Raw genomic sequence first — 18959 nt, forward strand, 5'->3', positions numbered from 1 at the left:
CGCTTGAGCACAGCTCTCAACCTTCAACAGCACAGACATGTAGATATGTGTTTGATTAAAATGTGGATGTTTCCTTTTTTTAGAGATGTATCTGCTTCATAAATGAACGGTTCGAATGATCTCCGGATATTGCGGACCCTGGACCCTGGCGAATTTTTCAAATGGCTGCTAAAAGGGACAGTAATTGTGTTAAATAAGATTAATATGAGGTAGCAGAGCTCGGGGCCTTTTCAGATTCAGTTCAGTGTCTTCAGCCATCCTTCGCTTCAGCAGTGAGACTAATTCTCATCGAGAAAAGATGATATTGAGGACTGGAGGGACGGCTGATAATAACGAAGCTATTGATGAAATGCCAGAGTGACACACCAGCTGATTGCTGCAACCGTGAAGCTTGGTATGAAAGTCTTAGCGGAGAGTTGTGACACACTGATCATCTCTCAGAGGAACCTGTGTTCCGCAGTGCGTCTTTTTGAACACTAGATTCAACATTTCATGCATTGGTATTCAGTTAAATTAAATAAAATGAGTAACCATAGACTATAATGTGCAAAAATGGCTCACAAGTACGTTATTTTCCTGCCGATGCTGAATAAAGAATCATGTCCAGGCCTCGAGGGATTCATTCCGTATTCCAGAATACTGCCAGATATCGATTGTGCACATTTGATTAATACAATATTCATGTTAAAGTGCTGGGCTTTCTTCTCACAGACGAGCGTCCCTGAGCATGCATTTATTTTATTCTATTTTTTTTTCCTGATCTTCTGTCAGGCAGCCAACAGCTTCCTCTTTAACATTTCCTTGCCTCAGTTTGTAATTCAGGCCACATCTGGTTGGAAATTGGTGGAACAGATTTGTACAATGAGATTAGCATTGCAGCTACAACGTTACAAATGAGCCGGAATAATCAGAGACACGGAGCAAAAGGAATATGGCACGTCCATTCAGCTGGTACTAATGCATGCGGGTCATTTAATTAAAATGAAAGTATATTCTTTTTTATTTTATTTTTTATAATGTGCTGTCATGTATGCTCTGCTATAAATGCTATCTGAACCCTAAATGGTTAATAATTCTGCTGACATGAAAGCGAACAGAAACACAACTCATCCTGAGAGTAAAATGAATTTAAATCGATATGATTAACTCGGACATGATGATGTGTGTTTGTTTGTTTTTCTCACATTGCTCTGTCGCTTATTCTAGCTGTTCGAGGAAGTAGCACTGGAGCAACACAATCAGAATACACCAATGCTCATGATTCATGTGTTAAAACAAAAAGCACTGTAGAAGCTCCTTTTGTCGCTTTTCCACCACTGACACTCTATCAAGGTGTTTATGTCACTATGGAGACGCTGCTGTCAGTCACATGGTTTATGCAATCCTGATCAAGCAGACTAGGAGAGTTTTTGTAGCGTTTAATTAAGCGATATCACACTCGAGGCAACGTTGTTAGATTCGGTCGTTGCACGAGTGCCGTAGCTAATCAACAGCACAACGACACGACCTAGACTCTGATAGCGCTTTTATACTACAGTTCTATTAAAGGACCCATGGCATGGTGGTTTGTTGATGCTTTAAACGGGCTTGTGGAGGCTTCTGGATGTTATATCCACAGCCTTTCTCGAAATGAACCCTCGGCACGTAAATAGAGCCTCCTGGGAGAAAGCCCCATTTCAGCGCTTTTCCCAGTGCGTCGTTTTGCTAATGAGAAGCAGGAGGCGGGGAAGGGTAGAGGGTGGGGGCGGGCCATGGGGGGAGGGGGAGGGGCTTGACCAAGCTGCGCACACACATACTTGCTGCTATCAGCGCCTGTAGCCACGCTGCTAAGACAAAACCCCATTCTCCCTCGGACTCCTTTCATAAACTCAACGTGACACAGAGAACAGAGAGTGAGAGTGTTCGGAGTGGTAGTTTACGAATGTATAATATCCTAGGCTTGAACACGCACTCCATAACCAAAGAGGATAGAAGCAGCAACATAGCCAACAGAAGACATGCATTGCAGAGCAATAGTCAAACATAAGCTCATAAGTTACAGTCAATTTCCAGACTAAACTCAGTTTAACAGAGCATGCTGCATGCTCTTTAGTTTTGTAGTGCAGAGTACTTGGCTAACTGCAGCAAGCGGTTAGCTGCACAGCTAATGTAGCCATTGCTAGGCTAATGCACCAATTTTAAAACACGGCAAAATGACTTAACAGTTCTACACTTACTTGTTCGGTGTTTGTGGCTGATGCGGCAGGGATGCTTGGTACGGACCCAGGCTTCAGTGACAGTTGATGTGCAAAACCTGCCCTGTACTGTCCCAAGTTGTGGAAACATTCCTCAGGAAAATGCTTCCGACAAACATACACCATCTTAGGTAGACTCGACGGCGTATTATTGGAGTAAATAAAATTAAGCCACTGCGTCTTCAGGGGCTCTCCCGTCGGCAGTAAAAACAGACTCTTTTCTGTGTTGTCACATCCATGTACAGCACAATTTCCATGTTTCGCTCGCTTAGGTGATGCCATGTTGTTGTGTCCTCTATGGTCTCCTCACTACAACTGGGCGGGGCAATCCATAAAGTGGGTGGGAATCCAGAGGGGGGGCGTGGGGATCATCTCCCTTGCTGATGTAGCAAAGGGAAGAGCTTATCAACGTGCCATTTTGACGCGCCATTCTCAAATGTTGGGCATAGTTTGGTTTACACATTATGAAATTTCTAGCCACTGGGGTGACTTAAGAAGGTCAGAGGAACTCATTTTAACGTTAAAAAACCTCAGAAAGTGAAAATTTCATGCCATGGGACCTTTAATAATAATATTGAATAAATGACACTTCAGACACAGCATGGACAAATGTTCTGTTTATTTTTGCTCCCTGAGCAGAAATAGATCCCGAAAGAGCCCCAATTATGTTGGAGTCCATCCATCAGCTAGCTGGCTAACACTGATTTGTGCTACGTTCTTGTTGAAGGTGCTTCCAGTAAAATTGCCACCCATTCTTCCTTTTTATCGTCATCTGAAAAGTTTTTATACTTAAGTTCAAAAATTATATCCCCCAAAATTAATAATAATAATAATAATAATAATAATAATAAAGATCAATGTCATTCCAGTTGTTATTGGTGCCTTGGGTTCAATTCCAAGGGCATTAAAAACATACTTAGACATTCTGGATGTGAAGTGTGACATCATGACCCTACAAAAGTCAGTTCTGCTCAGAACTGCCTGTCACGGTGCAGGCACTTAGGAATGTATTCACAGAAGAGGGATGAGGAGCAGACAGTGTCAGAGCAAAAATGTGAGATGAGAAACAGAGTCATAGAACTAGCAAGGGTCAGGTGATCAGCAAAAAGCATTAAAGGGAATAGACAAAGAGCGTAAATGGAAAACGGAAGCAAGAGTCAGAAGACCGAGAGTTGGTCAGAAAACAACAAGGCTTGGTATGAACTGTTAAAGGCAGAACAATACTTTGCAATGGAGTGGCATGAGAGAGAGGTTTATATAGGAAGGGGGACGAAGTGGAATCATGAGTGACAGCTGAGTTCAATAGTCAGGAGACAGAGGGCGCTGTGATTTCTGGGAAGTGTAGTCAATGGTGTCCATATTTGTAGTTTGGACAGTTTCAGTGGGTTTACTGACACTGCCCACATATTGCAAAACGTGCTGTCTGTCTGAGGTCCTTGTTCCAACTTGACAGATAGCTGAAAACTCCAGTACACTAATGTCACCACAATTTTGTACTGTGCGACAGTGCAATAATAATAATATCTCATCTCATTATCTGTAGCCGCTTTATCCTGTTCTACAGGGTCGCAGGCGAGCTGGATCCTATCCCAGCTGACTACGGGCGAAAGGCGGGGTACACCCTGGACAAGTCGCCAGGTCATCACAGGGCTGACACATAGACACAGACAACCATTCACACTCACATTCACACCTACGCTCAATTTAGAGTCACCAGTTAACCTAACCTGCATGTCTTTGGACTGTGGGGGAAACCGGAGCACCCAGAGGAAACCCACGCGGACACAGGGAGAACATGCAAACTCCGCACAGAAAGGCCCTCGCCGGCCACAGGGATCGAACCGGGACCTTCTTGCTGTGAGGCGACAGCACTAACCACTACACCACTGTGCCGCCCTATAATAACAATAATAATAATAATAATAATAATAATGGTTTAATGTCAGAGTTTCCACAAATATGACTCTTCACCTGACATACAAGCTAAATATACATCCTCTAGTAATGTTAAAAATCCTCAATACTAATTGTTAAACTTATAATAATAAATATAAAGGATAAGATAATTTCCTAGCCTGAGATACAACCCCGGCGGCACGGTGGTGTAGTGGTTAGCACTGTCGCCTCACAGCAAGAAGGTCCGGGTTCGAGCCCCGTGGCCAGAGAGGGCCTTTCTGTGTGGAGTTTGCATGTTCTCCCCGTGTCCACGTGGGTTTCCTCCGGGTGCTCCAGTTTCCCCCACAGTCCAAAGACATGCAGGTTAGGTTAACTGGTGACTCTAAATTGACCGTAGGTGTGAATGGTTGTCTGTGTCTATGTGTCAGCCCTGTGATGACCTGGCGACTTGTCCAGGGTGTACCCCGCCTTTCGCCCGTAGTCAGCTGGGATAGGATCCAGCTTGCCTGCGACCCTGTAGAACAGGATAAAGCGGCTACAGATAATGAGATGAGATGAGATGAGATGAGATACAACCCCCCCCCCCAAAAAAAAGAAAAAAATACTTATAACACTACATATTGGAAATATATGAAAATAAGTCAAATTTAAAAGTAGATGGCCTTTAAAGAACAGGGATCTTTCAAAGTCTGATCTTCACAACACATGTTTGTGGAAGTGTATCATGGCATGAACAAAGGAGATTTCTGAGGACCTCAGAAGAAGCGTGCTTGATGCTCATCAGGCTGGAAAAGGTTACAAAACCATCTCTAAAGAGTTTGGACTCCACCAATCCACAGTCAGACAGATTGTGTACAAATGGAGGAAATTCAAGACCATTGTTACCCTCCCCAGGAGTGGACGACCAACAAAGATCACTCCAGGCGTGTAATAGTCAGCGAGGTCACAAAGGACCCCAGGGTAACTTCTAAGCAACTGAAGGCCTCTCTCACATTGGCTAATGTTAATGTTCATGAGTCCACCATCAGGAGAACACTGAACAACAATGGTGTGCATGGCAGGGTTGCAAGGAGAAAGCCACTGCTCTCCAAAAAGAACATTGCTGCTCGTCTGCAGTTTGCTAAAGATCACATGGACAAGCCAGAAGGCTATTGGAAAAATGTTTTGTGGATGGATGACACCAAAATAGAACTTTTTGGTTTAAATGAGAAGCGTTATGTTTGGAGAAAGGAAAACACTGCATTCCAGCATAAGAACCTTATCCTATCTGTGAAACATGGTGGTGGTAGTATCATGGTTTGGGCCTATTTTGCTGCATCTGGGCCAGGACGGCTTGCCATCATTGATGGAACAATGAATTCTGAATTATACCAGCGAATTCTAAAGGAAAATGTCAGGACATCTGTCCATGAACTGAATCTCAAGAGAAGGTGGGTCATGCAGCAAGACCAACGACCCTAAGCACACAAGTCGTTCTACCAAAGAATGGTTAAAGAAGAATAAAGTGAATGTTTTGGAATGGCCAAGTCAAAGTCCTGACCTTAATCCAATGGAAATGTTGTGGAAGGACCTGAAGCGAGCAGTTCATGTGAGGAAACCCACCAACATCCCAGAGTTGAAGCTGTTCTGTATGGAGGAACGGGCTACAATTCCTCCAAGCCGGTGTGCAGGACTGATCAACGGTTACCGCAAACGTTTAGTTGCAGTTATTGCTGCACAAGGGGGTCACACCAGATACTGAAAGCAAAGGGTCACATACTTTTGCCATTCACAGATATGTAATATTGGATGATTTTCCTCAATAAATAAATGACCAAGTATAATATTTTTGTCTCATTTGTTTAACTGGGTTCTCTTTATCTACTTTCAGGACTTGTGTGAAAATCTGATGATGTTTTAGGTCATATTTATGCAGAAATATAGAACATTCTAAAGGGTTCACAAACTTTCAAGCACCACTGTAGCTCACTAGTCCAGAAGGAACGATCGCGCAATCAATGTTGTAAGCTATATACACTATATAAAAGCTATATATAGAAGCGATATCCACCCTAGGAATACCGACCTATTTACCAGAAAGAATCCAAAACAGCGAGGAATTCACTGAGAAGAAGCGATTTTTGTTGAACTCCTCATTAAGGCTTAATTATTCCATAACTTCATTAATAATTGTAATTCAGAAAATATGGGTAGAAATTATATGCACCCTAGGTCCCCCTCCCGTCATGCCAGAAAGAATCAAAATCAGTGAAGAATTGAGGGAGAAGAAGCGATTTGCATGGAAACTGCTTGTTAGGGCTTAATTACTCCATATCTTCATTATTAATTGCAATTATTCAAATTTGGGTAGAAGTTATATGTAGCCCAGGCAGACCAATCGTCCTGCCAAAAAGAATAAAAATCGGTGAAGAATTGAGAGAGAAGAAGCGATTTTCATGAAATGTTGACAACACCGGTCGGATGACAGACAACACATGATGGCATTAAACTATAATTTTTTTTTCTAAATACTTCTGAACATAAGGTTAGAGTGTCTATTTGCGATCCGGCTCATGACAGCAATCACGGTGACAGCATGCTGATGCCGCTCCTGCTCATGCTCACAAAGTCATGTATCGAGTTTCTGCTTTTGATAGAGAACCTCACTTCTCAAACCTGCCGTACGTTTAATGGTGAATAATTTTCTACTGGGGCGGCACGGTGGTGTAGTGGTTAGCGCTGTCGCCTCACAGCAAGAAGGTCCTGGGTTCGAGCCCCGGGGCCGGCGAGGGCCTTTCTGTGTGGAGTTTGCATGTTCTCCCCGTGTCCGCGTGGGTTTCCTCCGGGTGCTCCGGTTTCCCCCACAGTCCAAAGACATGCAGGTTAGGTTAACTGGTGACTCTAAATTGAGCGTAGGTGTGAATGTGAGTGTGAATGGTTGTCTGTGTCTATGTGTCAGCCCTGTGATGACCTGGCGACTTGTCCAGGGTGAACCCCGCCTTTCGCCCGTAGTCAGCTGGGATAGGATCCAGCTTGCCTGCGACCCTGTAGAACAGGATAAAGCGGCTACAGATAATGAGATGAGATGAATTTTCTACTGCAGTTGAGCTCCATCTCACCTCAACCTGCGTGTTTTTTACAGAAATAGAGCTGGAAATCAGCAGTGTGTGTGTGTGTGTGTGTGTGTGTTTGGAACTCCTGCTGGAGGAATTCCTCACACCATCACTTTCAGCTTGGTTTGTGAGAAGATGTTAACGTCTCCCATCACAGGGTCACTCTGATCTTCCTGTCGCGTTCTTGTAGTACAGGAAGTTCACTCTTGTTTCTGTCGATAGCTCGTTCCTCTTTGCCTGCTGTGACAGGAGCGAGAATCAGCCTGAGGACTCCAGTGAACTGCTACAGAAACATCAGGAGAGATGATTTCCTCCTGAAATATTTCCTGTGTTTATTTTTTCTGACTTTAACACTGTTGACCAGTTTACACGTTTACTGCAGTTTTACATTTTTAAATGTTCATTATAGGAAAACAACAACAATACCAGCTGTAAATAAGGAATAACACATCGTATGCGGTGCTGTTACAGTAAAATAATCAATGACGGGGTGGAGTTCTTATTATATACAGTACAAGTAGAAAAGTGTTTTATTTCTCTTATACCACAGCAATATGACAATGATGACATTTTTTATTTATTAAAGAAAGACACAGATCAGAATCCAGAATTCAACAGACATGAAATCACAGTTAAATTCCAATAAAGGTACAACCCAGGGCTGCGCCTGTTTGTTTTTAAGACCGTTATTTGTTTATTTATTTATTTGTGTGTGTGTGTGTTTTGGGCGGTAGCTCCTCCACTCCGTCGTCAGTCGGCTCATTATGCAGCGGGACTGCACACGCTCCGCTCTGTCGACTCCATGCTGCTGTTGCTTGCAGGGGAATCGGTTGGCAGGATAACAGACGTGGAGAGTGTGTGCACGCTGCGGAGCTTCCTGTCACATATTCCACGTGAGAAATAACGGATTCGGAAAGCATATTATGATTTAAACATCAAAGAGAGACAGAGAGGTAAAAGAGCTGAGAGGAACTGTGAGCGGAGAGAGGGAGAGAAGAGAAACCAGGACAAACCGAGATATGATGAAGGAGAAGAGTTTAATAGAGACGGCTAAAATGCAGGGCAACGTGCTGGTGAGTGACATCATTAACTCAATATCCAACTCATCACCAACTGAACACCAGCTCATCATTAGCACAACACTTTTTAATCACTAACTCAACACCAAGTCAATATTAATGCAACACCAACTCATCATCAACACCTCACTAACACATCACCAACTCATCATTAATACAACACTAACTCATCATCAACTCAACACCAACTCATCATGAACAAATTATCTCACCACTAACTCATGTGCACAATGCAAATTCAACACAAACTCAACACCAACACAACACTAACTCATCAATAAATTGTCATTAATGCAACAACTCATCACCATCCCATTACAAACTCAACACTAACTCGACACTAGGGCTGGGCGATATAAAATGATAACGATACGTATTGCGATAGACACATACTTGATATCAATAGAAAATGCGTTCGATAGAACGTTTCAATAGAATTTTTTTTTTTCAAGAAACAAGCGTTCGCCAGAGCCCTCTCTGGTTTAGGTCCGCTTTCAATCAACTGTTGTTGCGAAGCAAGCTTGGTTGCATGAGAAAGGCACTCGTCCTCTGGTGCCTAGCAACGCATAGGGAGTGACACGCTGATAGCCAATCATGTAATAGTATCGCGTTTGGTTGCGCCATCTCGTTGTCTCGTGGTCGTGTTTATTTTTTTTCCAGAAACAGCGTGGCCAAGAAAAGAAAGATGAGTGCCGGAACGAGCGAGGAAACTGTGGATAAAGTCAGTAAGGCCAGATGTTACAGATGTAAAGTCTTAAGTCTACCTCAGTTTTACTTTAATTTCTTCTATGTTTACAAAACACTATTTTTATTTTATTAAACCTTCAATGAAAATATACTTGAATAGTTTAAGAATAGTCTAAGTCTACCTCAGTTTCACTCAATTTCTTTTATGTTTATAAAGCACTGCATATTTTTATTTATGTTTTTAAATGTTATTCACCAGAGGGTGAACTTTTTTTGCACTAAACTTGCAGTAAAAAATTAAAAATATGACAGTCCTTCTCACATAGCAGGTTTTGCTATGTTTACATTTAACACTTTGCTCATGTTTTAATAACACTTGAGTTTTTTAAGCACTTTATTATTGATAATTGCTCAGTTTTTGTTGTGATCGTAACACTGAACATGCGTGTTGACAGTCCTTGCTTATTGGCTGTCAGAGGAAGTTTAAGTTTAAAATAAATGTTTGAATTTAGTATTGTTCCCTCCTGGTCCTTATTTTAAATAGGTCATAAAATGTTTCAATAATTATCGATATCGACCAATATGAAACACTTATATCGTGATACAGATTTCAGCCATATCGCCCAGCCCTACTCGACACCATCTCATCATTGACTCAACACTAACTCATCACTTACTCATCAATTTCTCATCACTAACTCAACACCATCACATCACTAACCTATCACTAACTCAACACCAGCTCATCACAAACTCAACACTAACTCTTAATTAATGCGACCCTATCTCATCACTAATTCATTAAAACAACACAAACTCACCACCAACTCAAAAGTGACTCACCACAGACACAGCTAGTGTGCTAAGTGATGACCCTTTTCAGAAATTTAATTAAAAAAAAACAATTTCATGTTTATTTAATTGTTTATTTTATTTATTTTTCCTCAGACAAACCTTTTACATGCCACACAAAGCACGATGTTGGAATTATTATGAAATATAGGTTGTTTACACGCTGTGAAGATACATTTATATGTGAAAAGATTGAAAATGAAATATTGTTTAAAGCAGTGGGGTCTGAAAACATACTGGGGAAGGGCTGATGGTTATTTATTTAATTATTTATATTTAGCTACAGACGTGGAAATCCCAACCCACCATTATTAATGTTATTATATTTATATTATTGTGTTCTTGTTTGTTTTTGAAAGCTAGAGGCTTGATCATTGGAACTAAACTGCTTTAATCCAAACTGTAAGACCTTAAAAACCAGAAGATGGTCAAAAAAATGTCAGTTAATGTGATCTGTCAGTGGAAAAGTCTGGAATGAAAACCTGTGGGTCTATAATTCATAGTCAGCAATTGACTGATTGATTGATTTATTGATGGATGGATGGATGGATGGATGGATGGATGGATGGAGTGAATTATTGATGGATGGATGGATGGATGGATGGATGGATGGATGGATGGATGGATGGATGGAAGGAATTATTGATTGATGGATGGATGGGATGGATGGATGGATTGATGGAGTGAATTATTGATTGATGGATGGATGGATGGATGGATGGATGGATGGATGGATGGAGTGAATTATTGATTGATGGATGGATGGGATGGATGGATTGATGGAGTGAATTATTGATTGATGGATGGATGGATGGATGGATGGAGTGAATTATTGATTGATGGATGGATGGATGGATGGATGGAATTATGGATGGATGGATTACTATTAGTGTTAATTATTTAATCTTTTGGAATTAAACAGGATGTTTCCCCCCAGGCTGGTCACAAACTCTGGAGTTAAAATCATTCTAGCTTCAGAAAACAGCCAGGATTTGATAATACTCAATTAGTTAATGAGTTTTTGAAATAAATCTGTCCTGTGTGTGTGTGTGTGTGTGTGTGTGTTACTGCATGCTTTAAACATCTTTCCAGTACAATATCTGTCATTCCATCTGACTATTTTACACTTTTCTTTTCCTTCTGCTGTGTTAGTGAACATTGTGTCAGTTCTTCATGAGAGGAAGTATGAGTGTGAGAGTGTGTGTGACACGTTTGCCTGAATTTCACAAAATTTTTAATGTCAAGGTCACATCAGCTTATGTTTAACGAACTCAAAATGGGTGTTTTAGAGCAATTTGTTTGAGTGTCTTGGTGCTGTAAACACAAATAAGGCAAAATACACACATTGATCAGCCATAACATTTAAAACCACTGACAGGTGAATAAGTGAATAACATTGATGATCTCATTACAGTGGCACCTGTCGAGGGGTGGAGTTTATCAGGCAGCAAGAGAAGCGAACAGTCAGTTCTTGAAGTTGATGTGTTGGAAGCAGGAAAAATGGGCGAGCGTAAGGATCTGAGTGACTTTGACAAATTATGATGGCGAGATGACTGGGTCTGAACATCTCCAAAACAGCACATCTTGTGGGCTGTTCCCAGTATGGAGTGATTAGTACCAAACAAAAGTGGTCCAAGGATCTGAAGGACAACTGGTGAACAGAAAACAGAAAGGTGTCAGCGTTAACTTTTTCAGCCGTTTGTGCTACAGGAGCTCTTCTGTGGGATTGGACCATATGGGCTAGCCTTCGTGCCCCATGCGAATCAATGAGCCTTCAACACCAGAAAGAAAGAAAAAGCCAGAGCACTAAAGAAACAGAACCCCGTTCAGACCAGAGCAAACTCCAAGGAGCAGCAGGATTTTAATGATAAATAATTAAAGAGATCAGCTGTTTGTGAACTTTATCACATGATGTTTAAGACAAAGAAAAGTTTGTAACAGCACATACAGTAATCCATAGTGCATCTTAATGATCCTAATCAAATTACAGTTATCCAAAAGAAGGAAATACCCACATATGGGATTGAATCCCAGCTCCTGCACTGTTCCTGTGCACCTCTGCCATGGGGCATTGATCTGGATAACTGTAATTGGGTTATGATCATTAAGGTGCACTGGACATTACTGTATGTGCTGTTACGAACCTCAGGACTGTCAACTGACATCATTATTTCCACAGATGGTTCATGCGATGCTATAATGATATACTCATCCTCCAATTTGTGTCCAATCACATGCTCTCAAAACCATATTGGCCCCACCTCCTGAAACAGAGAAAAGAACAGATCACTTTCCAGCAGCACATGCATGTTGTTTCTTTGAAGCTGGACCCGACATCCCCCGCAGGGTCAGTAATATGTGAGATTGTGGCTGGTGTGCAGGAGGAAAATTCTACCTTTTATTTCACAAAGATCTGAAATGTTTCCTTTTGGAGCTTTAGGTATCACATCGCGTGCTCGATCTGTGTGAATAACGATGTCAGCTGAAGATCCTGACGTTTGAGACACGTGCTTCTTGATTGAGTTTTGTTCGGGGGTGTGGTGTATCCCGAACACTATTGGCTGCTGTGTAAATCAGTCAAACACACTGACTTCCTGTTTCAGAAGGAAATGCCAACATATGGAATCAAATCCCAGCTCCTGCGGTGTTCCCTATGCACCAGGTGTACACCTCTACCATGTTGCACTGATATATGACCTCCTGGTTGTTTCTGTAGCAGGACTCTCCACAGGCTGGTCTGAGTCCGATGATGGAGCGATCACTGGTGTAACTTGACTTTTCCAATGAAAAACTGCCAACTTGTGCGAGAGCTGCAGCCGTATTTTACTCGCTTTATCACTTCCTCATGCTGCTGTTATTGTGTTCTGAGGGAAAACGTGACCTTCGGTTTCACCGGTTTCTAGTGATGGAGAAGGGGTCATTAAATATTTGCCTCCCTAAAGGGAAGAACAGGGGACAATATTTACCCCTGATATAAACCTATTACAGGTTTTCGGTTGTTTCCGGGGTTAAAGGTTAATTCCAATATCTCAGCTGGAGGAAGCGAGCAAACAGGAGCCAGCTGGAGTTCAGGATTAGATTCTGAAAAAAATTCAAGAAAAAGGTGTTTCAAAGTGTAAAGTTGTTTTTTTTCCCACTTTATTTATTTATTTATTTATTCATTACAATGTTTATACAGGAGAATCTCATCACCGTGGTGTTTTTCCGAGAGGTCCTGCAGATATATAATCATTTCTATATCATAAATAAATAATAGGTATAAGAATTATACATATAAAAACTAAAAGCGATAATATTTCTAAAATAATATTGAAATATATATATATATATATATATATATATATATATATATATATATATATATATATATATATCATTATCTCCAGCCGCTTTATCCTGTTCTACAGGGTCACAGGCGAGCTGGAGCCTATCCCAGCTGACTACAGGCGAAAGGCGGGGTTCACCCTGGACAAGTCGCCAGGTCATCACAGGGCTGACACATAGACACAGACAACCATTCACACTCACATTCACACCTACGGTCAATTTAGAGTCACCAGTTAACCTAACCTGCATGTCTTTGGACTGTGGGGGAAACCGGAGCACCCGGAGGAAACCCACGCAGACACGGGGAGAACATGCAAACTCCACACAGACTCCACACAGGGCTCGAACCCGGACCTTCTTGCTGTGAGGCGACAACGCTAACCACTACACCACCGTGCCGCCCCTACATAAACACATTTCTCCACAATTTTTAATCCGTTTATGTGGAACATCCGCTAGCGATGTCCCCATGAACGAGCGGTTACTATGGAAACGATAACGTTTTCGAACAAGAAAACTGATCAACATCTTCTGAACAATCAGAATGGAGAAGTAGAGGATCAGGATGTGAACATAAGCTGTGATTGCAAGTATCTATCTATCTATCTATCTATCTATCTATCTATCTATCTATCTATCTATCTATCTATCTATCTATCTATCTATGTCAGCTCTTTGTGTGTGTGCATGTGTGCGTTTCTGCAGCTGTAGCCTAAACCAGAGCAGTGTAATCATCTCAGTCTAATCATACCCCTGTGTGTTAATGATGAAGGAATGATTCATCTCGTACCTTCAGCGTCCTTAATCTCGGTCTGCTTACTCAGTGGGGTGGCGGATCACTGACTGATTAACTGTTATCATAACTGCATAGGCACGCAGAACACTGTTTACTGTGTAAATCAGCATGCAGCTGTACGCACAACATGGAAATCCTGGATATAATATCCTGTACGGGTCATGAAACTGTGCTCCACAGAGCTAATGTTCCACAGAACCTCACATGTCCCTCAGGATCAGCAGCTGCATGATGAACACTGATGGAACAGTTCCTTTCTTGAACCTTGGAATAATGGTGTGGCAAGTGTCATCACTGGGCTGGTTAGGAGGAGGGACGCAAACACTGATGGAAACCCACTCCATGATTTTTGGGAGCAGCAGAATGTAGAAATCCTGACTTACAGTGGTACTTGAAAGTTTGTGAACCCTTTAGAATTTTCTATATTTCTGCATAAATATGACCTAAAACATCATCAGATTTTCACACAAGTCCTAAAAGTAGACAAAGAGAACCCAGTTAAACAAATGAGACAAAAATATTATACTTGGTCATTTATTTATTGAGGAAAATGATCCAATATTACATATCTGTGAGTGGCAAAAGTATGTAACCCTTTGCTTTCAGTATCTGGTGTGACCCCCCTGTGCAGCAATAACTGCAACTAAACATTTGCGGTAACTGTTGATCAGTCCTGCACACCGGCTTGGAGGAATTTTAGCCCGTTCCTCCGTACAGAACAGCTTCAACTCTGGGATGTTGGTGGGTTTCCTCACATGAACTGCTCGCTTCAGGTCCTTCCACAACATTTTGATTAGATTAAGGTCAGGACTTTGACTTGGCCATTCCAAAACATTCACTTTATTCTTCTTTAACCATTCTTTGGTAGAACGACTTGTGTGCTTAGGGTCGTTGTCTTGCTGCATGACCCACCTTCTCTTGAGATTCAGTTCATGGACAGGTGTCCTGACATTTTCCTTTAGAATTCGCTGGTATAATTCAGAATTCATTGTTCCATCAATGATGGCAAGTCGTCCTGGCCCAGATGCAGCAAAACAGGCCCAAACCATGATACTACCACCACCATGTTTCACAGATGGGATAAGGTTCTTATGCTGGAATGCAGTGTTTTCCTTTCTCCAAACATAACGCTTCTCATTTAAACCAAAAAGTTCTATTTTGGTCCCATCCGTCCACAAAACATTTTTCCAATAGCCTTCTGGCTTGTCCACATGATCTTTAGCAAACTGCAGATGAGCAGCAATGTTCTTTTTGGAGAGCAGTGGCTTTCTCCTTGCAACCCTGCCATGCACACCATTTGTTGTTCAGTGTTCTCCTGATGGTGGACTCATGAACATTAACATTAGTCAATGTGAGAGAGGCCTTCAGTTGCTTAGAAGTTACCCTGGGGTCCTATGTGACCTCGCCGACTATTACACACCTTGCTCTTGGAGTGATCTTTGTTGGTTAACCACTCCTGAGGAGGGTAACAATGGTCTTGAATTTCCTCCATTTGTACACAATCTGTCTGACTGTGGATTGGTGGAGTCCAAACCCTTTAGAGATGGTTTTGTAACCTTTTCCAGCGTGATGAGCATCAACAACGCTTTTTCTGAGGTCCTCAGAAATCTCCTTTGTTCGTGCCATGATACACTTCCACAAACATGTGTTGTGAAGATCAGACTTTGATAGATCCCTGTTCTTTAAATAAAACAGGGTGCCCACTCACACCTGATTGTCATCCCTTTGATTGAAAACACCTGACTCTAATTTCATCTTCAAATTAACTGCTAATCCTAGAGGTTCACATACTTTTGCCACTCACAGATATGTAATATTGGATCATTTTCCTCAATAAATAAATGACCAAGTATAATATTTTGTCTCATTTGTTTAACTGGGTTCTCTTTATCTACTTTTAGGACTTGTGTGAAAATCTGATCATGTTTTAGGTCATATTTATGCAGAAATATAGAAAATTCTAAAGGGTTCACAAACTTTCAAGCACCACTGTAAATGCCTGTAATGTAACAATAACAATAACTTTTCATTAATCTTGAACTTAAAATACACAATGAATTTTCAACAAAAACCAACAAAATCATCGAAATATGTATCCAAAAAATAGATAACAGAGTTTGACTATGTCCGGTTGTTTAGGAGGCGACATGCTCTTGAGATATACGACTTCTTATATCTTTCAGTTCCTGATAATGGTATTGCGAAACAACTTTTGTTCCTAGTTGCATACTTGTGGGCCGCCATTCTCGGAAGGAACATGTGATTTGGATTCTTTATAATTCTTTCAAGCTCACGTATGGTTGCCTCATGTCTTCGTCCCTCCAGACTGGCAAGACTTGTCTTCAGGATGCTGATTCTGGCCGTACAGCGATTCTGCACTTGTTGTATTTCCTCTGTGAGGTATTTTGGGATTCTGCTCCAGACCAGCGATGCGTACTCTCGCACCGGACAAATCTCACTGCAGTAAACAGTGGTCCCCACATCCTTAGGGAGATTCACTTTCCTGTGTTTGTGTAGGTAGTGGAACCTTTTGTTAGCCTTATGTCTTAATTAACAGCTCCTTAATCTGTAATTAGATTAGATTGAACTTTATTGATCCCTTTGGGAGGGTTCCCAAATTAATGGGCTGTAATTTAAAGTGTCCCCAAATTTTGTGAAGAAGGCCTAACATTTTTAGATTGTCACTTTTTTTTTTTTGATAATGAATGACAGTTTTGAGATGTTTTGAGAAGTTCGGATCATGAGAAAATTAGTCTAAATTTTGAGATAAAAGGTCAGACTTTGGAGATCATGCTACGAAACTTTGAGAACGTCAGCATTTCCTCATGGTCGAGGTCATAATTCAGAATTTTTACATCCCCCCCAAAAAAATACACCTCATGCTCAGCAGCTAGTTTCTTTCTGCCTGTATAGCAGGAGATGAAGGCTAGAAGACGTGGGAGCAGGAGGTTTGTGCTCAGGTCAATAGCTTCTGAGATCAATCTTTGTTGTTCTTCTGATTTTTTGGAAACATTACAGAGACCTTCTGCATGTTTTGGACTCGACTGGGTTTAGATTTTGGGTTTGAGTACTTGTTACGATCACTGAATACTACAGTTGTATAAACTACAATGGTGCTTGAAAGTTTGTGAACCCTTTAGAATTTTCTATATTTCTGCATAAATATGACCTAAAACATCATCAGATTTTCACACAAGTCCTAAAAGTAGATAAAGAGAACCCAGTTAAACAAATGAGACAAAAATATTATACTTGGCCATTTATTTATTGAGGAAAATGATCCAATATTACATATCTGTGAGTGGCAAAAGTATGTGAACCACTAAGTTTAACAGTTAATTTGAAGGTAAAATTGGTGTTTTCTATCACCCCCCCCCCCCCCCCCCAAAAAAAAAAAAAAAAAAATCTGTCCCTCTGAGTTACATGTTGGTCCTGGGATCGAGATGCTGACCGTTTCTGCTCCTTAGACCTGCCTGATCCATCCTGGTGCCCTGTGTCTGGTTGGAGTCTCATCGCATCGCTCCTATGGAGGACGACCCCATGTGGACAGTTGAAAGTCACACCTGGAGGACGCTCTGGACTCTTACAGTAATGCTTTTATGGCTGAGGACTACAGTTGACTTGCTAACTTTAGGACTGCAGTTGTCATGAACAGTTTTGCACTCAAGTTTCCATCAATGAAGAGTTTATAACATCAACGAAACTGACTTCATGTTAAAACTGTTAATGTTATAGTCATGTTGTCTGTTGTTGCCCAAATGAGGATGGGTTCCCTTTTGAGTCTGGTTCCTCTCAAGGTTTCTTCCTCATGTCATCTGAGGGAGTGTTCCCTTGCCACCGTCGCCACAGGCTTGCTCACTGGGGATAGATTAGGGATAAGAGCTGCTTTGCGACAATGCTTATTGTTAAAAGTGCTATACAAATAAACTTGACTTGACTTGACTTGACAATCAGGTGTGAGTGGGCACCCTGTTTTATTTAAAGAACAGGGATCTATCAAAGTCTGATCTTCACAACACATGTTTGTGGAAGTGTATCATGGCACGAACAAAGGAGATTTCTGAGGACCTCAGAAAAAGCATTGTTGATGCTCATCAGGCTGGAAAAGGTTCCAAAACCATCTCCAAAGAGTTTGGACTCCACCAATCCACAGTCAGACAGATTGTGTACAAATGAAAGAAATTCAAGACCATTGTTACCCTCCCCACGAGTGATCGACCAACAAAGATCACTCCAAGAGCAAGGTGTGTGATAGTTGGCAAGGTCACAAAGGACCCCAGGGTAACTTCTAAGCAACTGAAGGCCTCTCTCACATTGACTAATGTTAATGTTCATGAGTCCACCTTCAGGAGAACACTGAACAACAATGGTGTGCATGGCAGGGTTGCAAGGAGAAAGCCACTGCTCTCCAAAAAGAACATTGCTGCTCATCTGCAGTTTGTTAAAGATCATGTGGACAAGCCAGAAGGCTATTGGAAAAATGTTTTGTGGACGGATGAGACCAAAATAGAACTTTTTGGTTTAAATGAGAAGCGTTCAGTTTGGAGAAAGGAAAACACTGCATTCCAGCATAAGAACCTTATCCCATCTGTGAAACATGGTGGTGGTGGTATCATGGTTTGGGCCTGTTTTGCTGCATCTGGGCCAGGATGGCTTGCCATCATTGATGGAACAATGAATTCTGAATTATACCAGCAAACTCTAAAGGGTTCGCAAACTTTCAAGCACCACTGTATCCTTGTGTGTTTTAATGTTTTCACTTTCAGTAATATCAAGAAAAGAAAAAAGTATATATTATTTTTCAGACAATATTATAATTTGTGCGGTAACTGGATCCTGTGCTTAGTTTCTGAAGGCTGCTTTGATATAAATACCAGAAAGATGACACTTTCTGAAATAATAATCATTTTATTCCCAGCAGGAGCTCCACCCATGGACCGTCTACACACAGCTAGTAGAATCTCCCCAAGTATAATCAATCTCACTGGCGATCAAA

At 41.4% G+C, this 18959-nt stretch overlaps 1 protein-coding gene across 1 annotated transcript in view; it reads left to right on the plus strand.

Annotated features, from left to right (window-relative positions):
- The first annotated feature begins 8225 nt into the window (after positions 1-8225).
- LOC132887224 (dipeptidyl aminopeptidase-like protein 6) overlaps positions 8226-18959 on the plus strand; it is a 464642-nt gene continuing 453908 nt past the window's right edge. The window contains exon 1 of the mRNA XM_060922714.1: positions 8226-8295. Coding sequence (XP_060778697.1) covers positions 8242-8295 — 54 coding nt within the window. The 5' untranslated portion in view covers positions 8226-8241. The remainder of the gene's footprint in view (positions 8296-18959) is intronic.

Source organism: Neoarius graeffei, chromosome 5, assembly GCF_027579695.1.
Source record: "Neoarius graeffei isolate fNeoGra1 chromosome 5, fNeoGra1.pri, whole genome shotgun sequence".
Classification (NCBI taxonomy): domain Eukaryota; kingdom Metazoa; phylum Chordata; class Actinopteri; order Siluriformes; family Ariidae; genus Neoarius; species Neoarius graeffei.